General features: G+C 40.1%; 1 protein-coding gene across 1 annotated transcript; it reads left to right on the forward strand.

The window, feature by feature from the left end:
• The first annotated feature begins 5,953 nt into the window (after positions 1 to 5,953).
• PPP1R2C (PPP1R2C family member C) lies at positions 5,954 to 23,520 on the forward strand. Its single transcript, XM_023202824.1, has 3 exons — positions 5,954 to 5,988; positions 20,733 to 20,955; positions 22,454 to 23,520. The coding sequence occupies exon 3, from the start codon at positions 22,798 to 22,800 to the stop codon at positions 23,413 to 23,415; it is 618 nt and encodes a 205-aa protein (XP_023058592.1). The 5' UTR covers positions 5,954 to 5,988; positions 20,733 to 20,955; positions 22,454 to 22,797; the 3' UTR covers positions 23,416 to 23,520.
• The last annotated feature ends 621 nt before the right edge of the window (positions 23,521 to 24,141 follow it).

Below are 24,141 nucleotides of genomic sequence, written 5' to 3' on the forward strand. Positions count from 1 at the left end.
AGACAGAGATATATTGCCTGAGCCATGAAGTAATATTCTGTTTTGTTCCTTTTAAGTGCATATTTCTCAAAAAGCCAGATAAAATATACCATTTTGAGCACAATTTTCTAAAGAAACCATTTTCCATTGAGATAGGGGCTGATCTCCTTGAAACGTAGTGTCCATCCACTGCAGGAGGATTTTCTATTAGGGCTAAGGCACTCATCTGCTGTAACAACCCCAAACAATCACTGCCTGATGGATGCACCTGTATTGATCTCTGATATTCACTAATGAGAGTATTTATCAAGTCCCTACCGTGTGCATCAGGAGCTAGGGAGAAACAAAGGACATCAGAAACATGATCTCCACATATGAGGTACTTTTCATCTAGTGCTAATTGGAGTCTGGGAAAATTGGGCCATTAGAGCCACTGAGATTGGCTGTTGAATGAAACATTCTTGGACAAATACGACCAGCCTTACCTTCAGGGGACCATCTATGAGATGAGATTTCATGGGTACCAGGAAAATTACACTGTCCGAAAGAATATATCCCACAACCACTATCAAGTGCCTAAAATACCACCACCCCAATGTTACACTGAGTACGTATAGACCACCTATTGCCATGACAACTCCCTAGGGAAAATGATCACACTGAGCAGTATTAACATAATTAGGAATACATCAGCATCTTCTCTTCAAACAGCATGTGAAGGGAAGAAGGTGGAAACATCAGGACACGGGGTCTCTCAATAAATCTTTAGGACACAAGAAGGAAGGAAAGAAAAAGGTCTTGAGGTCAGGCATGATGGTTCATGCTTGTAATCCCAGCACTCTGGGAGGCCAAGACAGATAGATCAGTTGAGATCAGGAGTTTCAGACCAGCCTGGCCAACATGGCGAAAACACCATCTCTACTAAAAACACACAAACTAGCCAGGTGCGGTGGTAGGCGGCTGTAGTCCCAGCTACTTGAGAGGCTGAGGCAGGAAGATCGCTTGAACCCAAGAGGCAGAGGTTGCAGTGAGCTGACATCACGCCACTGCATTCCAGCCTGGGCAACAGAGACAGAGTCCATCTCAAAAAATAAAAAATAAAAAGGTCGGCTGGGTGTGGTGGCTCACACCTGTGATTACAGCACTTTGGGAGGCCAAGGCGGGTGGGTCATCTGAGGTCGGGAGTTTGAGACTAGCCTGACCAACATGGAGAAAACCCTTCTGTACTAAAAATACAAAATTAGCCTGACATGGTGGTGTATGCCTGTAATCCCAGCTACTCGGGAGGCTGAGGCAGGAGAATCACTTGAAGCTTGGAGGTGGAGGTTGCAGTAAGCCGAGATCGCAACAAGATTTAAACTCCATCTCAAAAAAAAAGGCCTTGAATTCGGTATCAGGATATATTATTAATATCTACCATCAAAGTCTACTAGCAGGTAAAATACTAGGAAGGGAGTCAAGTTAAACCTGACCCTCAGCACCTAGATGGAACAGTTCTTGGATCACGAATGTTTTTTAATGCATCTGGAGAATGTGAATTGAGATGCCAATAGCATTAGAGGAGACCAACTGTCACACATGTAGTGATGCGACAGTGCAGCGATAATGAAGTCCTGCAACCAATAGCAACAGGTAATTTAAGTCACGTGTATTGAGTAAGATAAAGTTCAGCCACAAATATAGGAAAATAATAATGGTTGAATATGTCAGATAAAAGCTGTTTTTTGTTTTTGTTGTTATTTTCACTTAAAAGAAGTCTAGAGCTAAGCAAAAGAGAGTTGGAACAGCAGCCCCACACTGTCATAAGGGACAAAGGCTCTTCATTCTTTCCTGTCATCTTATCTTGTGGTTCCCATGTTTTTTGTTGTGTGATAATCCAAGAAGGCTGTTGGAGCTCCAGCCATTACATCCACACTCCTGGTGAGCATCAGGCAAATGAAAGGATGACAAAAGAGCATCTTTCTTGACTAAGTTAGTTCCCTGTAAAAACAATTCTCAAAAGACCCAGATGAGACATTTTCTGGCTAGAACTTAGTGTCATGGTCACACCTAGATGCAAAGAAGACTTGAACATGCAATCATTTTTTCTGGATAGCAATACACACAGCCATAAATTCGGATTCTGCTGCATGGAGAGGGGATGGTGAAGAGTGGGGGGAAATTAACAGTCTCTCTATACTAAATTAAAGCACATATATGAATATTTTTGTTTTCAGATGAACAAATTTACAGCAAGCCATTTATTCCATGTTCTTTTTTATAGTCTTCTATGGTAAAGTCAGCAATTATAATCACAACTATCACTCAAACAGATTTTCTAAATCTTTGAACATCAAAGGCTGAAAGCCATCCAAGAGCACATTCTGATAATCACTGTCTTAGCATTTTACAGTTCATGATTGCCTTTCTTATTTTGTCCCAGGTAACATATGTTAGGGGTGAGATATTATTATTCCATTTTATAGATGAGTAAACTAAGGTTCAGGGAGGTTATGACTGTTGCTTAAGGTAATTCAGCTTGGACATGGATCCAATCAACATGTGTTTGTTGCTTATTTGGCACTATTGAAGCTGCCTATAAGCCACTGCTGGACTCTGATCATTTTAAAAGAGGACAACCAAGCTTCCCTGCACAATCAAGTCCTCTCAGCTAAAAGAAATTTATTCTGCCTTTGAAGAAAAATATTCATGCAACTCTCGTTTGCATTGAGAAAGTGCAGACAACAATGGAGAATCAGTTTGAGTGAATACCAGGACGCCCTCCCTGTCAACTTCTTTTACTGTTTTTTCTACATGTGCAATCACCTCAGGTAGTTAATGTGAATGTTTGATTAAACAGACTTATGGGCCCTTTCATGTAGATAGTTATAAAAGGAGTAGCCATTCTATTACTCCAGCATCTTAGGATCAATCCCAAAGACCATTTGCCTTCACCCATCCTCTGCCTGAAGTCCCCTTCCCTGGCTGTTCTCCCTGTGGAGGAATTTTTCTCCACCTCAGTGCCTAGTTCAAAATTCGATATATGTGTGTGTATATATATATATATATCCCTCCTGGTACCTATGGCAGAATGAATTCCTCTCTCTCGTACTTCTGCACTCACTCAACTTTCCAGAGAGTAAAGAGTATTGGCTCCAGCTGTGGACCTCCATTTGTCTGTGTCACCCGCCAGATGGGATAGGACCAGAATCCACTCCAGTGGTTCTCAATGTGGCCCTGGACCACCAGCAGCAGCATCACCTGGGAACTCATTAGAAATGAAAATTCTCCGGCCTACTTCAGACCTACTGAGTCAGCCACTCTGGGGGCGAAGCCAGCCATCTGTGTTTTCACATGTCCTCCAGAGGATTGTGATGTACCTTGAAGTTTGACAACCATTGTTCTACTCCCTTTGACTCCCTCCTTTCTGTCTCAGTGTCTGAATGTCTGAATGGCTGCCATGAACTGTTTTGCTGGATCTGTTTAAACACAACCAACACATAGGCATGACTAAGACAGAACCAAACTCCATTGCTAGGTTTACCTCTGATTATTAGAGGTGAAATGTGTTAACCTCACTTACTGGACTGGTTGTCAGAAAAGAAGAAAACTCTGTTGAACTACATCAGCCAGAATAAATTGCCAGCTGACACTCTTTGCATGTGGTAGTCACAAATACTGTAAATCATTGACTGGAATTTGGCAACAGCTTTCTGGCCCCACCTCCCTGCAGACAACGTCTTGTTAGTGAGTCATGGGGATGCTAACAATATGTTTACTGCATCTTCTAAGAAATCTGACGATTCTCTGAGTTATTTTTCTTCTTGTGTGTGAAACATCATAAAAAAGACTTGCGGCTTCTCATTTCTTTTTCTATTGCACTCTCTTGCTGTTTTTATAATGCTCTTTCTAAAAAATATAGATATATAATAACAAGAAAATTTGTTTTCAGAATAGAATGAATCACACATCAGCTTATATCTCCGTGTGTGTGTTATTCTTCCCAGCCATATTTATACACATGGGAAATAATCTTGTCTCTAATGTCATCTTTAAAGGGCTGCCTCGAGGAATTTCAGTGTTGTTGGTAAAATTGAATTTTGCTGCTCTGGATCGCATAATTGTTTTCCTAATTTGACTATGGCTCAGCCAGAACAGAAAACTCGATCAGCTGACCTATTGATCCTTTGCCTGGGAAACTTTTCCACTTGTGCCTTAAGCTGAACTTGCTCAAGTTGAACCTGTTATTTTAACTTGCTATTACACTTCATTTTAACTTGCTATTCAGAGAACATGAGGTTCAGGTTTTTAAATCTTCTGAAAGGGGTGGTTTTGCTACTTCAGTTGTGCTGGTACTACTGATGAATAGTGCAGGTGAAGGAGGCAGAGATGCGAAGGGGATTTTATCTAAACTAGTGTAGGTATTTGATTTGAATATGAGACAAGTGCTAGGACCCTTGGTTCCCACCACTTCTTGAGGGGATGTGGAAGGAATAGAAAAATGCACTGCCATGGCAGTCCCTAAGGACCTTGACTTGAAGGCTGCTGTGCCAGTAAGCACCAGTGTGACCCTGGGCAAGTCACCATATGTCTCTGGTCCTCAGCCTTCTCAGCTAGGCAATAAGGAGTTTGTATGACATGGCTTTTAGGATTTCCTTCTTAGCCAAAGTAATACTTTAATTAATGCCCATCTCCTCTCCCAGCAGCCCTTATGTAAAGATGGCAACAACTGACATATAAATATACTCTAGTTCCCTCACTTGTGGGTCGAGATGGGGCCATGAAGGTAACTCTCCTACACTGACTCCTGGAGCTTACCAACAGGATTAAGCTCTAGGTACCCACAGTAGTAACTGCTTTGATAAGATACTCTTTGCCTTTTCCCTTCCCTGTCTTACTTCTCCACTCCCCTACCTGTGTTTTCTGCAAGCCTCCTCCCAAGTAAACTACTTGCATTGGAGTCCTTGTTCAGAGTATGCGTCTAAGAGAGATCTATTTGGTAGAATATCAGAAACTTGTGTTTGCAGTATGACAAAGAGTCTGGGCAAGAAACGTAGATGTAAAACCAAATAGCACTTTGGTTTTGATACTATGCAGTATATAACATCATTCTCCAAGTATTGTATACAATTCTTGGATGTACTGATGCATGACTTCAGATACCACATGGTTGAATGAGTATTAATCTCCACATCTGGCAGCATGATTGCTCCCGGAAGAGTCCACTGCCTTCTCAGTGTTTTACTAACCTCTCACTAATGGCGCCCAGTGGGACATCTAGGATGCTTTCCTTGTTTCCTCTTGGTCGTTTCCTCTTGGTTTCATAGGTGTTCCCACCTTTGATTGAGAAATTTTTTGTTTCTAGCTGGGTTCTCCTTCTGAGAGAACTCTTATACATGGCATTTGGGGAATGTCTCCATAGAAGAAGAGATGTGATTCTCAGAGAAGAAACAAAGCCATGGGAGTGATCTACTGCCATGATTAACAATAGCGTTCTGCCAAATACATGGCTCCTGTGCAAACAGTTGAGAGTTAAAATTACATTTTACACATCAGTGATATGTGTTTTTATTTATTTAAAAAGCTGTCATGACAGAACAAAATGCATCTTTAGATGTATTTACCAAATATTAACACAATGAAGGCTACTGAAGCATAACTCCATTGTTTTGTGGCTTTCAGATGAAGGTGAGACAGCCGAGTAAAAAAGAGATGCCCAGAGAACATCTGACTGACCTGTGCTCTGGGAGGACAGGGTGGAGCCTCGGGAATTTCCCACTGTTTGCAGGAGGTAGGAGCCTGGCCTTTCCCGTTCCTGTGTGGTCACCTGGGACTCAATCTGTGAGATGGGAGTCTGTTAACAGGAATCCCTCTCACGTTGTTGAGAGGATTTTTCCCCTTTTGTCCAATACATTCTGTTTCCCCTTATCCTTCACAGTGTCTGTGTGCCTAACTTTCCCTGGTTGTGTGACAAGAACCCAGTTTTTTTCTACAACATTTTTGGCATCCAGACATGGGGCTTGAGGAAGGGTGAGTACTATGCAAACCAAAAAATCTTTTTTCCTTTCACTTCTAAGCCTTTGTTTCCTTGGACCTCTTCTGAGGGTAGAGGAAACTGTGCACACCAACGGCTGCAGGTGCCTATAGGATGGACCAGTGAATGGTGCCTCTCCCACTCTCCTCCTGGCCAGGGTTGGGATGCACGGCGAGGGAGTCTTCCCCTCCCCTGGCCAAGGGGTCCAACTCTTTTGGGCAGCAATTAAGTTTCTCTCCCTGGTGTAGGAATCTATTTGCATAAGAATAAGAGGTTCTTCCCCAGGAATCTTTTTCTTTTTTCTACCCTGTCAGCAGTTGACTTTTTTTTTTGTTTTTGTTTTTGTTTTTGAGACAGAGTCTTGTCCTGTTGCCCAGGCTGGAGTGCAATGGCACAATCTCGGCTCATTGCAACCTCCACCACCAGGGTTCAAGCAATTCTCCTGCTTCAGCCTCCCAAATAGCTGGGATTACAGGCACCTGCCACCATGCCAGGCTTATTTTTTGTATTTTTAACAAAGATGGGTTTTCACCATGTTGGCCAGGCTGGTCTCGAACTCCTGACCTTAGGTGATCCACCTGCCTTGGTCTCTCAGAGTGCTGGGATTATAGGCATGAGCCACTGCACCTGGCCAGCAGTTTACTTTTAAAGGAGGTTGTTTTTCTTTCCCCTTTGGAAGATGTTTTGCTGGGCCAGAAATGATGGCGATCACTGTTTATATTCCCTGTAAAGTTTTAATTATGAAAAAAGATTTGTGAAGTTGGTCTTGAGTTGTAGCCAATCTGGTGTGGTTTGTGTGTCTTCTGCATGTTCTGTAGCAAACTTTGTGGCTGGCCTCCATCTTGCTTTATATCCTTGGGAGTATGGCCTGTAACCATGTGGCAATGCCTTTCTTTTGTCCTCTGCCATTTTATAATGGCAGCCCAGGGTTCAGTCTTGGCTTAGGGAGTGAGTCCTTTCTGGTTTGATATCTGTGTGACCTTTGCTATCTGTTGATTCTCTTCCCCTCCATAAACTGCCTTGGATTTTTCTTTCTCTGAGCCTTTAGTAACGTTTGAAAGCCAGAAATATTGGCCACTTGGTGTGACTAAAGTCAGGTAATAAGGGAGTTAAAAGGACTTTTTTTTTTTTTTTTTTTTTTTCTTGTGAGATGGAGTCACACTCTGACACCCAGGCTGGAGTGCAGTGGCGCAATCTCGCCTCATTGCAAGCTCTGCCTCCCAGGTTCACGCCATTCTCCTGACTCAGCCTCCCGAGTAGCTGGGACTACAGGCACCTGCCACCATGCTCGACTAATTTTTTGTATTTTTAGTAGAGATGGGGTTTCACTGTGTTAGCCAGGATGGTCTCGATCTCCTGACCTTGTGATCCACCTGCCTTGGCCTCCCAAAGTGCTGGGATTACAGGCGTGAGCCACTGTGCCTGGCCAAAAGGACTTTCTTAAAGAGTGTTCAGCTTAATTAAAAGTGGATATCCAAGTTATAAATATATTTAAAAGGCCTTTATGTTTTCTTTTTCTTTGATTTTGTTTTGCTGGAAAAAGGTTTTTTTCCTCAATCGACTGAATTATTTTTCTCCATTTTGCCTTGCCACTCTCAATGCACACATCAGAGGGGAGAGACCTCAGTTTTCCTCATGGAACCTCAGGAATTAAAAGCAAATAGATCTCTCTCAAAATCTGTGTTTGCTCCATCTATGCCTATTTATTAGGCCTTAGAAGCTGCATGTTTTCCTAGCCCTGTCTCTTAAAGGGCTCCACCCAGAGGTCAATAATCCAATTAGGAGATTGGCAAACAAAACATTTTATGGTAACTGGGTTTTCTTCTTCCTGTCTGTGTAGTTATATATGTGCTGTGTGTGATGCCTATAAAAAGAGCTCTAATTAATTGACCTAAAGGAAGATAAGCTCTTGAATCAAACATTTTTTAAAGGGAAGATAAAAGCTGTGGTACCTTTCAGTTCACATGACTTTAATCTTTGAGAAATAAAAACAGCCTTAAAGATTATTGGTAAAAATCAGGTGTCATCAAAATATAAATAGGTGGACTAAATTATGCAGGTCAGATGCTAGCTTTGCTAAATATTTTAAGGTTAGAAACTGCTTTTGGGATTTTGTGAACTACTTGACTTGCTTGCTTCAAAATTGGTAAGGCCTGGGGACATATGGAATGAACCACACCTTTAATTAAGCTGGAAGGAGTCAAACCTTGGCTGCACCTAGCACATAATTAAAACAACTTACCCTGTTTTACATTTAAGTTAAAAATTGCTAGGCATTACCATTATAACATGTAATTGAAACTACTGGAAATAGATTTACATGTGAGGTGTATAAGAACAGTAAAATGTGTATTTAGTAAAAGATTATTAAAAGGGCATGGAAATGTAAATTCTTGCACAGGGGTAAATAATTGTTTTAAATTAAATAAGATAAAGCTAAAAGTTCAAACAAGTGGTGGAAGGATTGTAAAAATTATTCTTGCAAAAATTCTGTGTGTGAACACATTGACTGAATTCAAAGTGTATTATATGGTTTTTCTGTAAATTGAACATTGAAATAAAAACACGGCAAGGTACTCTTAAGGCACTAATCTGGTCTTTAGCAAAATTGGTAAAGGGTTATAAAAGGTTTTTGCTTTTTTAAAATTTGCGAGTCATCATTTTGGCAAAATAAGTAATTCATGGTAATCTGGAATTCTATTTCATAACATCAAGTGTTCTACATTTCTAACACTTAACAGGCTTCTCGAAATTAGATTTCAGTTTCAAAATTGTCTTTCCTAATGTCTGACTTTTGGGTGCTTCAGAGGGCCCCTGGAGTATCCAAAAGAGAGGTAAACAGGATTATTTGACATGTTTAGGTATGTGGGATTGCCAAAATGGTGTTCAATCTTCTTTAGGTTATATTTTGGTGAACAATACTAATATATATTCCAAAATTGTATGGGATTTCTCAACTATGATGTCTAAAGTATATGCTATGATCATAATTAAGGTTATTACGTTAAGTGATTATAAACCAAACTTCTTTGTCAATTGGGTTTCTATCTGTTACTACCTTGGACACTTTGTTCTTTACAAACAATTGCTATTTTGTTTTAATCCTTTTCAAAAGAGGGTTTATAATAAGCTATAGGATTCTGACAGGTGCTCTCAAGTATAGGTTTTTGATAACTTTGGAGACTGTGACATTGGAATAATGGAAAAATATATAGGATTCATGAAGAGCTCAAATGTTCATGAATATCAAGCAAAACAAAAGTCAACTAAATGGACTGAACTCAGAAAACTGGAGCAATCTTTCTGACCTTTGCTTGGAATATTGCTGATCATTGTTTTGTTTTTCAGAGTCAAGGAAACTTATTTTGAACTATTTATGGCCTTTAATAATTGAGTGAGGCATACTCTGAACAAAATTCGGAGCATGTTTGTTTCTCTCTGCCTGGTTCTTTTAGAATTTGGAAACTGTGAGTATTCTTAACTTATGGCAATATAGTTGTTTGCATCAGTGCAATAAGAATCCATTTTCTTTTGCAACAGGACACAGTTGAAGAAACTTGTTGTTTTACCAAGGCTTTGACTGGAAGAATATGCTTCCCTTTAAGGAGTCAAGTTCAACTTGTAGAGCTAATAAAAGCCCCTTGGGAAAACTGGCCTCATACCCTTGCCTACACAGTTCCTGTATAGGGTTCCTGACCTGTGGTCAGTAAAGGATGTCACTTTCTAACAGGCCCAGGAGCTCCAAGTTTGTCTTGGGACCTTAAGAGGAGAGGGTCACCCAACTCACAGGTATTTAAGGATACAAACCCATGGCTGGGCACCACTTTAAAAGGTCTTATCTGAGATTCCTTGTGGAATCTCAAGTATGTAAAAATAGTTATTCTTGCTGCATTTTATTCACGTAATGATGTCAACTATAACGCTAAAGTCTATTTTGCAAAAAACTTAGTCCTATTTGTCATGGTTTGTTTTTTAAACAAAAATGAGGACTGGAGAGAGAGAAATTATGCTTCAAAACTTACCATACATTTGTCACTAAATTCTAAACTCATTAGTCATTTTTAAGATTTCACCTACATTTTAGACTAACCTTGCTTATTCCTGTGAACCAACCAGCAAACTCTGGCTGCAGCTCAGAAAGAAGAAAAGAGATGAGTAATGTAGAAATCTGGATCAATATTCTAGTTCTGAGCAATTATCCTGCAAATCCTGCCAGGTGATGGGACTAAATAGGTTGCCCATCACCCAGAGGTCTCTTTTTTTGGGAGACTAAGACCAAGGGAATTAACCAAAGCCAAGCACCATGCACCCAAATCTTAGCAAGCATAACTATAGCCACCAGTTATCTGAGCATTTCACAATACATCCTTTTCTCTCCATTGTTGGAGGAGGATTCAATTCCACAGCTTCACCTTAGCATTTGGCTTATGATAAGGAGTCCATGCAACCTCCTGGAGGTACATTTTTGTCCCAAACTCAATTTCAAGCTTCTGGTCAAAGTCCTAGGAAAAAAAAACTGCATCTGAGGGATCTGGAGGCAGATGATAATGGAAGTTAAAAAGCACAATGCAAGTGAACAGGGCTAATTCCTGCCGATTCAGCCAAGCTTCCTGTTTCAAGGATAAAGGTCAAACTAGTATCCATGGCATAATTGAGGTCGAGGTAATTCAAGGCTACTGACAGCGGGGGGAGATAGGGTGTATGTGGGTAAGAGCAGATACTCCCACCCCCTAGGCTCTCCTGTTAACATGGGTGAAAACCGCTTTAACACCCATGGGTAGCAGCCTGTCATGGTTGCCAGGACTAGAGGATACAAGGATGGAGGAAAGAAAGAGGAACAACTCACTTTCGCTCCCTCACATACCCCAAGTATTTGCCAGGAAGAGAAAGGAACCAGAGATACCTGCGCCCCTCTTTCTAGATGAGTAGCAATTCATCTTCAGTCTGTACCCCTTTCAAATGTATCCTGAACCCCTGGGACTTCTCTGAAAAAAAACTTCTTTCTTTCATTTTTCCTTCTCTGTCCTCTCTTCATTGATAGGTAATTGTGTCTCTGTACTACAAGACACTCCCCTGAGATGCATCCTCCAAAATGGGAAAAATTAATTTGCCAGATCTTACACTGGTTGGCTTAGGGTTGGGCTCAGGGGAAGGGAACCCGGAAGCCCAACATGCCGGCAAAAGGGTAATTTACTACCAGTCGGGCTTTTGGCCTACCTCTCCCTGTGCAAACCAGTAAAAGGCCTTGGGATTTTTGAGCCATCCTTACCACTCCCCTTGTTTCATTTTGATACATGAATTTTAATAACCCGGTTTGTCTGTTCTTGCCCTCAGGCCATCAAACTCCAAAGAGTCATGTAATCGGAGCCTCTGATGATGGCTCCTTCTGCTGGGAAACCTTAGATAGGCCTCTGAGGGAACTCTCACTGCCGTTTCCCCCAAATCAGCACCCCTGTCAGCAGAAAGCAGTTAAAATTGGTCTTCGTCCTTATCCTTATCCTAATGGCAGTTAGATGTACTTCTTTAGAGGGGGGAATGAGACAGCCAGGTGGGAAGGGGTTCCCAGAGAAACTCCAACCAGGCTGTGCACTGGGAGGACAGGGTGTAGCCTCAGGAAATTTGTGCCATCTGCAGTGCAGAGGAGCCTGGCCTCTCCTGTTCCTCTGTTGTAACCTGGGATTAAATCTGTGAGATGGGGGCCTGTTAACAGGAACCCCTCTCAATTTGCTGAGAGTTTTTTTTCCCCTTTTCGCCCAATAAATTCCATTCCCACTCACCCTTCAAAGTGTCTGTATGCCTAACTTTTCTTGGTTGTGTGACAAGAAGGCAGTTTTTCTACAACAAAGGTTCTCCCACTAGAAATATAGTGGATGGCAATATGGTTTGTCTCTGTGTCCCCACCCAAATCTCATCTTGAATTGTCCTCCCATAATTCCCACATGTTGTGAGAGGGACCCAGTGGGAGATAATTTGAATCATGGGGGGGCTTTCCCCCTTATTGTTCCTGTGGTATTGAATAAGTCTCACGAGATCAGGTTTATTAGGGGTTTCCACTTTTGCATCTTTCTCATTTTCTCTTGCCGCTGCCATGTTCAAAGTGCCTTTCACCTCCTGCCATGATTCTGAGGCCTCCCCAGCCATGTGGAACTGTAAGGCCAATTAAACCTCTTTTTCTTCCCAGTCTTGGGTATGTCTTTATCAGCAGCATGAAAATGGACTAATACAGAGGACTACTAAATATCTGTTGAAAATAGAAATTTCTAGGCCAGTATCTAAATTGCATATAATGTGTCACTGAGTAGGATGGGTGTAGTTTACCCCAGCGTGTTGGGAGGGGGAGCAGAGAGATGTGGCACCATGGAACTTCAGATAGCTTCTCATCCCTTGTAGCAGGGCAATAACAGTAAATTGTGTAAAGAGGTATGCTGGAAAGATGGCTAATGTTTTCTAACTCTTAGGCTTACAATAGTGACACATATCCTTCAGTGTTGACTAGATTTAGAATTTTTAGTTGGATGACAAGAACACAAAATTTGGGTTTTTCTCAGAGTGACTTTCATTAAGGAGAAAGTTAGCCAATGGTAAATGAAAAAGAAATATTTAAAAGTAATGTGCAACTTAAATTTGCAATGCCTAATTTTTTTCGTTAAATGATTTTGTTTGTGACCCACGTAATAGGTCACAAATCACAATGCTCCTGCACTAGCCTGAATTACCACTGTGCTACTGAATGATGAGTTTCAGAAAATGCAAGAACTCCAGGATGGCTGACTCATTATATATTGAGCAGCTTGTATATTCACATCACAGTATGTGGGGCTGGGTGCTGTGTACACACAAGGGCAAACTTCCAATGCACTGGCATTGGTGTCTCCCTAAACATCCTGTTTACGGCTTAACATGTACAAGTCCATTGTGTCCACTAGCAAGGAGGACAAGTCTTGTGTGTGTTGGTCTCTGATGCCTTTCAGTTAGGCTTTTTAAGAGGAGCCCAAAGTATTTCTGAATAATGAAGGTTTGTTTGTTTGTCCTGACATACCAGAGGGTTTTCCTATAGCCTTGAATATCAGCTTTTCAATCCCTGAAAACCCTCATCACACAATACAGTTTTTTTCAAAGAGTATGTTAGCAGTACATTTTTTTTTCTGGAATTAATAACAGTTTTAAAGTGATTGCAGAGTTCCTGAAATTAGCAGGACTTTAGAGAATACACGACAACTTGAACTTAAGGTGCTTAAGGCCCTTGTAAAAGTTTTATGATTCTTTCATGCTTTTGCTTTTGTGTTCTAAAACGCAGAAAGACCTTGAGGGAGAGAAGAGGAAGCAAAATGTTATCAGAAGGAAAAAAATTCTCGTGAGTGCTACCTGGAGGGGAAAATGTGAAACTGGATCTTAATTTTTTTTTGTTTTGTTTTTCAAAGGATATTTCTGCCTGTGAAAAATGAGGCCTATGAAGGACAGAAAATGTGCCAAAGTCACTTTTCGTAACAATCTCCGAATTCCACATATGTCCATGTGAGTGACTGGACAAATTCTGACTGACTATAAGGGCTCTGGAGCTCCTTTTCCTCCACTCAAAAATCTCATTCTCCCAATACTTTATCATGTATCACTTATCATTCACTTAAGAAATATTTTTGTAATACCTACTATGTGCCAGGTACAGCATCATGTCACGGAAATACAAAGATCAAAATAGTAGTGAGCAAAACAGAAACCTTCTGCTAAAAAAAGTGTTTAAAAAATATGACACTCATCAAAGACAGCAAGGGAGACTAGTCAATAGGGGACTATCATAGTATGTAGAGGAAAAATTGCAGTGAGGTCTCACAGTAAGGCAGAGAACTGAGGCTTGTCTCCCAATCCAACAAGAACAAGTGTGGATTTATAGCCAAGGAGCAATGTCGGGGGTGAGTGGATGGAAAATCAGTAACAGTAAACATCAGGGGTAAGGAGAAGTCTTCACTGACTGACTCAACAGGATTCTTGCTGAAGGCAGGCCAGAGTGACAAGATATGGAGAATGGGGTATGAGGAATTTGATCAGCTGTTCAGGGTAGTCAGGTACCAATGGTGGATAATTCTCACTAAATTAACTTAATAGTATGACAGGCCATATCTCACTAACAGCTGAACAGGCAGGACTCCAAAACAACTATTTCATCACTGACTGAGTGGTGAAGTTAAATATTAAAAGCTGAGAGAGCCAGTGCCCTTATACAAAGGCTGGAAGGTAACAAAAGCACATCAAGAGTTTTTCCCAGGCCTTTCCTAGGCCTTGAAGCACGACAAGGTAACGATGGAATTCTTAACAGGGCCCGTTTAGAATTAAGCAAGTTTTTACTGGGGGTCTGAAGAAACTCCCCAGACCTCCACAAAATGTTTATTGGGGGTCTAAAGGAACTCCTCAAAGCTCCATGATTTAGTAGGAGACAAGATAAGGGTAGTCACCCCAGCACCTGGACCCATCTAGATTAAGTAAATTTACTGAGGCTCCAGAGGAAGGTCTTCAAAACTCAGATTTTAGTTACAGATTAGAAGAAGTTAATCACTTATGTCTTTAGACGAATGCACACTTATACACAGACATATAGCTTAGAAGGTATATAAGTTCTGGAAAACTTTGTAATTTTGAGTTGGTCTGGCGATAGTTTCCCACCCTTCTCCCCATACCTGGTTACAGAAATAAACTCTCTTCTTTCCCAGTTCACCTGCATCTTGTCATTGTGCAGCGAGAATAAGCAACCCCACCCTTGGTTTGGTCTGAGAACAGTAAGATTCTTGTTCAAACTAGATTCTACAAGGACAGAGGGAAGTTCAAGTTCGGGCCTAATCAATAACAGCTCAGAGGAGCCTAACTAAAGTTAGGTCAAGGAGAGAGTTTTTGTCATTCTTCTCTTGATCAAGGAAAGAAGAAACATTCAGATATTTGCTGAATGGTGCAAGAAGTCAGGCATTTAATGATGGGAATTTTCATTAAAACAAAATAAAAACAAAGATTATGGCTGGAAACAGTTGTTGAATCCAGTAGGCAGATAGTCAAGAAGATTTCTAGGTTTAAGCTCAAAACATTTTTAGATGGGGAAGTGAGGACAGCAGTGGCAATATGAGAAATTTCTTGGTTTGATTTGCAGTTTTAATGTCTTTGCTGATGACATCAGGTGTTTCAGTGAGCTTTCTAAGTGGGCCACACAGCAGCAAGTATGAAGTTATGATCATTACCTACAGATCGTCTGCTATGGTTTATATTGTTTGAAGTCCAGCTTCAATTTGCAGGACTTTATGGAAAGGGCAGTTTTTGGTCTCAGTGATACCAAGTCAGGAGGGTGGGAGAAAAATTGGAAGCATTCGTTTGGAGAGTTATAACCAGAAAAAGAAAACTAGAAAAGTTTAAAATGCAGTCCAGTTTACAGAAAGAAAATAAAACCAAACACAATGAACAGGACTATAATCTGATAACAGGTGCACTATAGTTTTCCACTGAAACAAAATTTATTTCTAAAGTCATCCCCCTTGTTTGTAAAATAAATCTGATCTCATTAGCTTCGGCCTGCCTATTTACATAAATACAAAAAGAATGGTAATTAACCACATAGGTCTTTTAGAGTCTGCTTTGCTGGAACTTTTCATAAGGAATCTCAAACTAGACTTTTAAACCCTTCTCAAGGCTATGAAGCCAAGCCAAGAATTCCCTACCAAATTTCGCCTGTAGTATCTTTGGATTTAGATGAATTCCTCTTTTCTCAAGGTCCCCAAGGTACCCTGAGGTTCCTGGGCCTGCATGATGGTTAATTTTATGTGTCAACTTGACTGGGTTAATGGATGCTGGTAAACCATTATTTCTAGGTATGTCTGTGAGGGTGTTTTTGGAAGAGAATGGCATTTGAATCAGTAAACTGAGTAAAGAAGACCCGCCCTGCCCAGTGTGAGTGGGCATCATCCAGTCTTTTGAGGGCCCATCTGAACAGAACAAAAAGGCAGGGAAGGGTAAATTCTCTCGCTTTTTTTGAGCTGGAAAATCCATCTTCTGCCTTTGGACAGCAGAGCTCCTAGTTCTTGAGCCTTCAGACTCCATGATTTACATCAGCATCCCTCTGGTTCTCAGGCCTACTGCCATAAATTGGGAGTTACACCAATCCCTCCCCTGGTTCTGAGGCCTTCAAACTCAAACTTAATTACACCACTGGCTTTCCTGGTTCTTGGTATCCATAATCATGCAAGCTAATTCCCATGATACATCTCTTTATCTATCTATCTATCTATCTATCTATCTATCTATCTATCTATCTATCTACCTACCTATCCATCTATCTATATTTTTGTTGGTTTTGTTTCTCCAGAGAACCCTGACTTATACAATCTGCCAGGAAGTAACCTCTCTCACTCACCTGTAATGCTGGGAACCCTGTAAGGCAGGTACCAGGCCAGTTTTTCCAAGAGTGTTTTGTAAGCATTGGCTCTATAAAGTCAACTGTATTTCCTTAAAACTAATTCTATACCCATTATTTCCTAATATGGCATTCTGGTCAAAATCTTGGTAATATAACCAATTTCTCCAGTTGTGTCTAGTTACAAGGAAAACATATTCTTACTGAACTTAGGCAAATAACTATATTGCCATGAAAATAAGAATATTCAATAAGAGGTTCCAAATTCTGGGAGGGATAAGGTAGGCAGAAAGATAAATATTCATTTTTGTTCACAAAAGTATAATCTACTAGGCCAGGCGCGGTGGCTCAAGCCTGTAATGCCAGCACTTTGGGAGGCCGAGACGGGTGGATCATGAGGTCAGGAGATCAAGACCATCCTGGCTAACAAGGTGAAACCCCGTCTCTACTAAAAAAAAAATACAAAAAACTAGCCGGGTGAGGTGGTGGGCGCCTGTAGTCCCAGCTACTCGGGAGGCTGAGGCAGGAGAATGGCGTGAACCTGGGAGGCGGAGTTTGCAGTGAGCTGAGATCCGGCCACTGCTCCAGCCTGGGCGACAGAGCCAGACTCCGTCTCAAAAAAAAAAAAAAAAAAAAAAAGTGTAATCTACTAAATTGTTATAAGTTATAGATAGCTTAAGAGAAAAGAGGAAAAGGGTCCTTGAATATGGAAACTAACATTAAAGAATCAGCAATGTTTTAAAACAAAAGTATACAAAAGTATAAACATTCTCATTAGTTCATTCAGTCCCATGTCACAAATCCTTGTTTTCCTTGATTTAGGGTTAGCAGTTTTATAAGACTATCAGTTTCTTCATTAAGTCTGGAAGTTCTTACTCAATCCAGTAGCATGTTTGCAAAGTTATTCAATTGATGCCATCATGGAAATTTCTTGCTTGTAGCTGATTGTTGATGCTTTCAGAGAAGAATCAGAGTAAAACAAAAACTGTCTGTGAGTGACAGAAGACTTAAAATGATCATGATTAAAGATTGGAAGAGAGTTCATTTGACAAGAAATTTGGTTAGTTCTGTGGCATACAGCATTTTAGGATAATAACTGCAATTATGACTGATTATGTGGTCAGTAAGGGCATTGACAAATTTTTAGGAATTTCATACAATTTCTGAAACACATATTAATAAGTTATATTCATACACATATCATCTATAGAAGGTTAAGCATCACTTCTTATTTGACAATGCTTTTCATACAATTTAACATATGAAATAAACCTAATTACTTTAATATCTCTCTTTTACAAGGTGAAAGAACAAGTTCTTTAATAAGAGAGCCCTCTGGCAAATATCAGTTAGTTCCAAGTCAAAAAGACATCATTTAGAATTTGATTTTGGGAAGTTTGTCAAAAATGTCAAAAGGTTTGAGCACTTGATTAAATAGGATTACAGATCTCTATGAAATATACCTAGTTATCCATTTAATCAAAGTGGCAGTAAAAGATTCCAGAGGTAAATATAGAAAGTAACATACTCGAGAAAAATAACCCTAGCTTTTTTAATATTGAAAAGATTTGCTTTCAAAAGTAATTAAATATGTGATAAAGACAACATGAAGCACAGGAACTTTATCTACATAAGACATAGCATCTTTCCTTCCTAGATGAATTATTCAACAGGTAAAGAAAAATATTTTACAATAATTTAAGAAAACGTTGTCCTTTTAACAGAGTGAAAACCAAATTATAGATTTGGATTAGTACATTATTGTGCTTAAAAAAAAATCCTTATAAAAATATTAGCATCTTGACTACACATAAAATTCCTTTTCCACAACTTCTGCAACTTTTAAAAAATATGTATTTAGCTTCAGTCCTACTCTTTTTCCCTTTCTCATTTTGAACAATCACTCATCTTACTTTAGGATAAAATGACTCTTCTTTCCTTAATGAAAAAGGATTTTTCATATTTTATACACTTTATTAAAAACGTAACCTACTACCCTTCTATATTTTGCATACAAAGTTGCTTCCCCACAGCCTTATTATTTCCAGTGGTGTATATAATATTTTTTAGCCATCATTCACCTTTCTTCTACAGAAAAAAACTGGGAAGTGGACAATTGTGAAGTCTGTCACATACCAGGATTCTGTATGAGCACATTAGCAAATTTTATGAATATACCATCCCACATTTCTTACAGGTATAGGCTATTTTTTATAATACAATTTTTCATGTTTATTAAGAGGCCCAAACATATTTCATATGTTCCATATGAAAATAAGAACCCAAAGTATAGAGACATAAACTTAGATTTAGTAGTGTTTTAATAGTTTATCTTGCTTAGAAATGATCTAGTTATTTAATTAATATCTATTACCTAATTTAACTTAGGATAACTCTTAAGGTTTCACATCACCAAATATTTGGAAACTGTTTTTAAGTTATAATAATTATAACATCATACAAGGATAAACATCATTTCAAGTTATTTTTCTGTTAACTAATTTTATAGCGTGTGCATGTTAGGCAAGCATCAACAAAACAAAAACCTAAAAATGTTAAATATATGGTCTTTTGTTTAACTGCTCTGCTTGATATATATGAAGCAGTGGATACTGCACTTATTCATTCTTAGGTTAAATTTATAATTTTTATAACTTTAAGCATTTAGTAGAGATAACATACTGGTAAACCCAGGTAGAATAAATATGTATGCTCATCTTATACTTAATGCTGATAACTCAGAGGACATACCCTTTTTTAATTAAACCAACAATATTAAAGTAATCTTATTTCCCAAAGATTTACCCAAGTCATATAAAATTGAAAAGCATTTGAGTTAGTTCCTATATTTCTGGGAGTTTTAGGAATATTTAATTTCTATGTCTCATTTATCTTGTAAGCCAATTTGAATAGAACTTATCCTTTGAGGGATTTTATAAATTAATTTGGTAATACCATCTGGAAGTAGGGAAATATCATTTATGTAATACGCATGCATACATACAAGCATATATAAACATATAGATGCAAACAGAGACCTTATAGCTTTCATTCTAAAAATTTAGCCATGAATCAGGCAACACAGTAATACAAAACTCATTGGCTTATCTCCACTTATATTTTTATCTGAATTGTGTTTCTGACAAAAATGGGACAAATTGAGGTTACCTACTCAATAAGAGCTAAAGATTAGGGAAAATAGCTAATGTATGCTGGGCTTAATACCTAGGTGATGGGTTGATAGGTGCAGCAAACCACCATGGCACATGTTTACCTACGTAACAAACCTGCACATCTTGCCCATGTACCCCAGAACTTAAAAGAAAAAAACAATGAAAAAGAAAGTTAAAAACAGAATATGATAAAGTATCAGTTATAAAATACATAACTGTTTTAAGAAAGAACATGTTAAAAGGAATAAATAAAATGTAAATGACTGAAGAAAAAAAAGAGCTAAAGCTTTTTATGAAGTTTTGTGGAGACCTCCAAGGACCTCCAAGATTTTCTTTTGCCCTGATATGTAATCCTATAAAGGCTGACGACTAAATTTGAGATCAAGGACGGAGGGCACATCAAGAAAATGTCTAGATGATTCCAGAGTCCATCTGAGTAGACAAAATATCCAGTCTGTTTCTAATCAGCCTTTTTTTTTTTTTTTTTTCAGCATCAGATAGTGGCTTTCAGGTATCTCTGAGTCTCTTGAGAGGCCACGATGTGAGTGGGAGGATTAAAGTTCAAATGACTGAGGTACTTGAGCTGGAGTGAAAAGGAAAATGTCTGGCAGGGGTGGACAGAGAAGTGGAGGAGGCAGGGGTTTGAGGGGAACATAACAAAGAATTCAAGGGAGCCGAAGGGAAGATCGAAGGTGGTAAGAGGAAGAAGCAATGGGAAGGAAGAGACCATAGAGGAGCCAGTTTGAGGAGATCTCAGGTTCCTTAAAGAGGCCACTGGAGTTCCAAATAATCCCCAGCAAACTCATGCCAATAAGAAAGGAAGTAGACAGAGCTGGCCTCAGCAGGGGTTCAAGAGGAGGAGTTGCAGACAACTGAACAATTTCCATAAAGAGAGGCCTCACAAACAGCCAGAAAAAAAAAAAAAATTCCAGCCCAGTAGTTGTGGAGTGGATCCTCACTTGAAAGAAAAGAGTCAGGAAAATATTACAGGCCAGGGAGCCAGGAAGTAATTAAATAAGGGTGGGAGACAGGAAGAATTTTCTAGTCAGGACCAGGCCCAGGAATTAGAGAATATATGTAACTCCATTCCAAACAAAGAGCCAGGAAGAAAGACTTCCAGCCCAACAGGTGCCTTCTTTCTCTCTTTCTCTTTCTTTTTCTTCTTCTTTTTTTGAGACAGAGTCTCATCCTGTCACCCAGGCTGGAGTGCAGGAAACTCAGGTGCCTTTCATAAAAAGCTTCGGACTCTAACCCAGCTTCAGAGAGTACACTCAGAATCACAAGAATCAAAACGTATCCTCACCCTGCTTCAACAGACTGCCATCTGGAACACTGGCTCAAGAGTTAGGCTTACCAATGGATTCCTGATCAGTCAGCCAAGAGTGAAGACAAAGGTTTCAAAGGTGCATACTTCAGGATGAGAGCTCCAGGGGTCCAATGGTGAATCTGATCTTATCTGAGTCACAGCCAACATAACTGTGAAAAAAATTATTCATGACACTTGTTAAAGATGGTAAGAAAGACTCTGTTCCATGAAGGACTATCACAGTAGGTACAGGGACCACTGCAATGGGGTCAGTCTTGCAGTAGGGGAATAAAATTGGCATTGACTCCCACTCCAGCAAGAACAGGTAAAAGGCAGAATAGAGACTCAGTGAATGGAAAATTACTGAAAGGAAACATCAGGGCTAAGGGGGATTCTTGCTAAACTGACTCAACAGGGTGACAAGATATCTAGTGTTGGGCATGAGGAATTTGATCAGCTATTCAGGGAGGTCAGATATCAGTGGTGGGGAATTTTCACTAAATTAACTTAGTAAGATTCTTGCTCAAACTGAATTCTACAAGCCCAAGTTTAGGCCTGGTAGAGCAGAGGGCTTAGAGGAGCCTGATTAAAGTTTGGTCAAAGGAGAGAGTCTTTGTCACTTCCTTTTACTTTTGATGTTTGTCATTTAGTATACACAGATAAGAAATTACAAATGACTCCAAATGCTGTCACAGAGAATAAGAGATGCCATGAAAGCAAAGGGAGGTCTATTTGCTGTTGGGGGTCAGGAAATGGCCCCTGAAAGTCAATGATGATTGAACTGAAATCTGAAAGGGTGTTCCAGGCTGCACGAAGAACCTGGAAAAAAAAAATTCTTGGACGGGAAGGTTCATGAATGCTCCCATAATTGGAAGATCAGAATAGAAAGCTGGAGGTAGAGTGGGAAGAATTTAAGGGGAGAAGGTTCCAGATAGATGCCTGAGTAAACTGAGCAGATCATAACAGCTGTTTTTCAGCCTCTTCTGAATTTGGGTCTTTATGTCAAGAACAGTGGGCAGCCATTGAAGGGTTTGAAAGAGAGAAGAAGAAGATCTGATGGGTGTTTCGAGGGTGGATAAGGGATTGGACAGCAGCAGGAGGAGATATTGGGGGCCCAGTTCAATGACTGTGAGTGAAGTTGCATAAGAGAAAATGGTGATTTGAAACAGGGTGGTGGCAGAAGAGATCAAATGAGCCTCTTGAAATATTTAGGTCACATCTGAGTGCTGGATTGGAGAATGGGCAACGTGAAGGGGCTGAGGAGGACACGCAGATTCCCAGCTGATATAATTGGCTCTATGTTGGGGTCATTCACCAAGACAGGGAGAGGAGAGGAGGACTAACGTATGTGTGGTGGAGGGAGAGTGTGGATGGGCACAGGAGGGACGAGCAGAAGGTCATCACCTTCTAGCTGAGGCCTCTCTCATCTTTCCAACCAAAGTCGTGGCTTTCAAAGTTTTGACAGTGACCCACAGTGAGAAATATTTAACATAGCTTTCCTGTGGGCAGTCAGGGTGTATAGAAGTTTCTAAAACAATGCTTCCCCTTTCCAAGTGCAACCAAAGGGTATTTCTTACCTTATTTTCCGTTAAAAGGGAGAAAAAAAATGACGTTAGCATGGGCCACGAGGAGGTAACGTCAGCGGGAAAGCCAGCAGCAACGGCAAAAGCAACGGTAGTTGTAACGGTAGCGGTGACGTCAGCGGTAACGGCAACGGTGACGGCAACGGTAGCGGTACCGGTAGCGGTAACGGTGGCGGTAGCGGAGGCGGCAACCATCGTGACGTCATACACAGCGCCCTTTGTGACGCCAGGGCCCTGGTGCTTTAACTAGGGCCTTGGGACCTGTTGCCCAGGCAGACGGCGCTGCAGTTTCAGACTGGAGGGCGGCGGACGGCTGCTCAGCGGCCCAACTCTCTCGCAGCCCTTCTCTCCGCGAGATGTCAGCCTCTACGTCCTCGCACCGGCCCATCAAGGGGATCCTGAAAAACAAAAGCTCGTCGGGTTCCTCGGTGGCGACTTCCGGTCAGCAGTCTGGAGGGAATATTCAAGACGTGAAGAGAAAGAAATCCCAGAAGTGGGACGAATCAAGCATCCTTGCGACTCACTGCGCAACGTACAGAGATTACGATTTAATGAAGGCAAATGAGCCCGGCACTTCCTACATGAATGTGCAAGAAAATGAGGAAGATTCAGTGCGCGATGTCGAAGGAGAAGATTCAGTGCGTGGTGTCGAAGGAAAGGAAGCCATGGCCGCCCCTGATGCTATGGACCACAGCTGTGAGGTGAAGGAGCAAGAGAGCAACGAGGCCTACATGAGAAAAATCCTCCTCCAGAAACAGGAGAAAAAGCGGCAGTTCGAAATAAGAAGAAGGCTTCACTACAACGAAGAATTGAACATCAAATTAGCTAGACAATTAATGTGGAACGACCTACAAAGTGAAGACGATGAAAACGAAGAAAGGCCACAAGCCAAGAATGAAGAGAAGACTGCTGCGGAAGAATCAGAGGAAGCTCCTCTAAGCGGTGGACTGCAGATCCAGTCATGCGACCCTTAGAAAATACTGGCTTCACCCTTGCAATTGTTTGTGAATATGCAACGCTTAGAAGATATCTGCTTCACCGTTGCAATTGTTTGTGAAATACAAACCTTGTTACTGTAATACACTGCTTCTTGTTTTCTGTAGCGCATGCGTCGAGTACTAAATTACTTAAATTGTAATGCAGAATTGAATGATAATCTTAGAGAGTAATAGATTAAGTGGGAAATGCCTGCTTGATGTTATTGTAATTATTTAACACAAATACAGATCCTGATATTGCTTTTAATTTTATAAAACCATATTCCTTTTATAAAACTATGGATTAATGTATATATTCTATAGCTTTTTAATATGTTAAAGGCTTGAAAGAGGACTAATTTATATTCACTTCTAGTTGTACTAACTTTTGTAGAAAAAGTTTTGTTAAAAATGCAAAACATAATTGGTAAAGTAGATTATCTAGGCTGATAAATATTCAGGCTGAAAAACTCTTTAGGGTGATTTGCTGTTTAATTGAGAGGGAATATATTATAAGAGTTATTGTTGAATTTTCTTTTAGTAACTTTACAATTTCTCTTAATTTTCTTTGTGTTTACAAGGAAATAATTGAAGTTTTTCTCATAAAAACTAGCCATTTTTCATGCATTATCAGGTTAAAGTTGCACCAGTGTCTGTTTTGTTTTTTGTACAGAGGGTGGGTAAATTTGGTATCAATAGTTTTTTCAAATTCTAAAGTAGTTA

Source organism: Piliocolobus tephrosceles, chromosome 12 (assembly GCF_002776525.5).
Source record: "Piliocolobus tephrosceles isolate RC106 chromosome 12, ASM277652v3, whole genome shotgun sequence".
Lineage (NCBI taxonomy): Eukaryota > Metazoa > Chordata > Mammalia > Primates > Cercopithecidae > Piliocolobus > Piliocolobus tephrosceles.

What these genes read in the sequence shown, in the direction of transcription:
- PPP1R2C (XM_023202824.1), top strand. Translation starts at nt 22,798, where the DNA reads ATGTCAGCCTCTACGTCCTCGCACCGGCCCATCAAGGGGATCCTGAAA.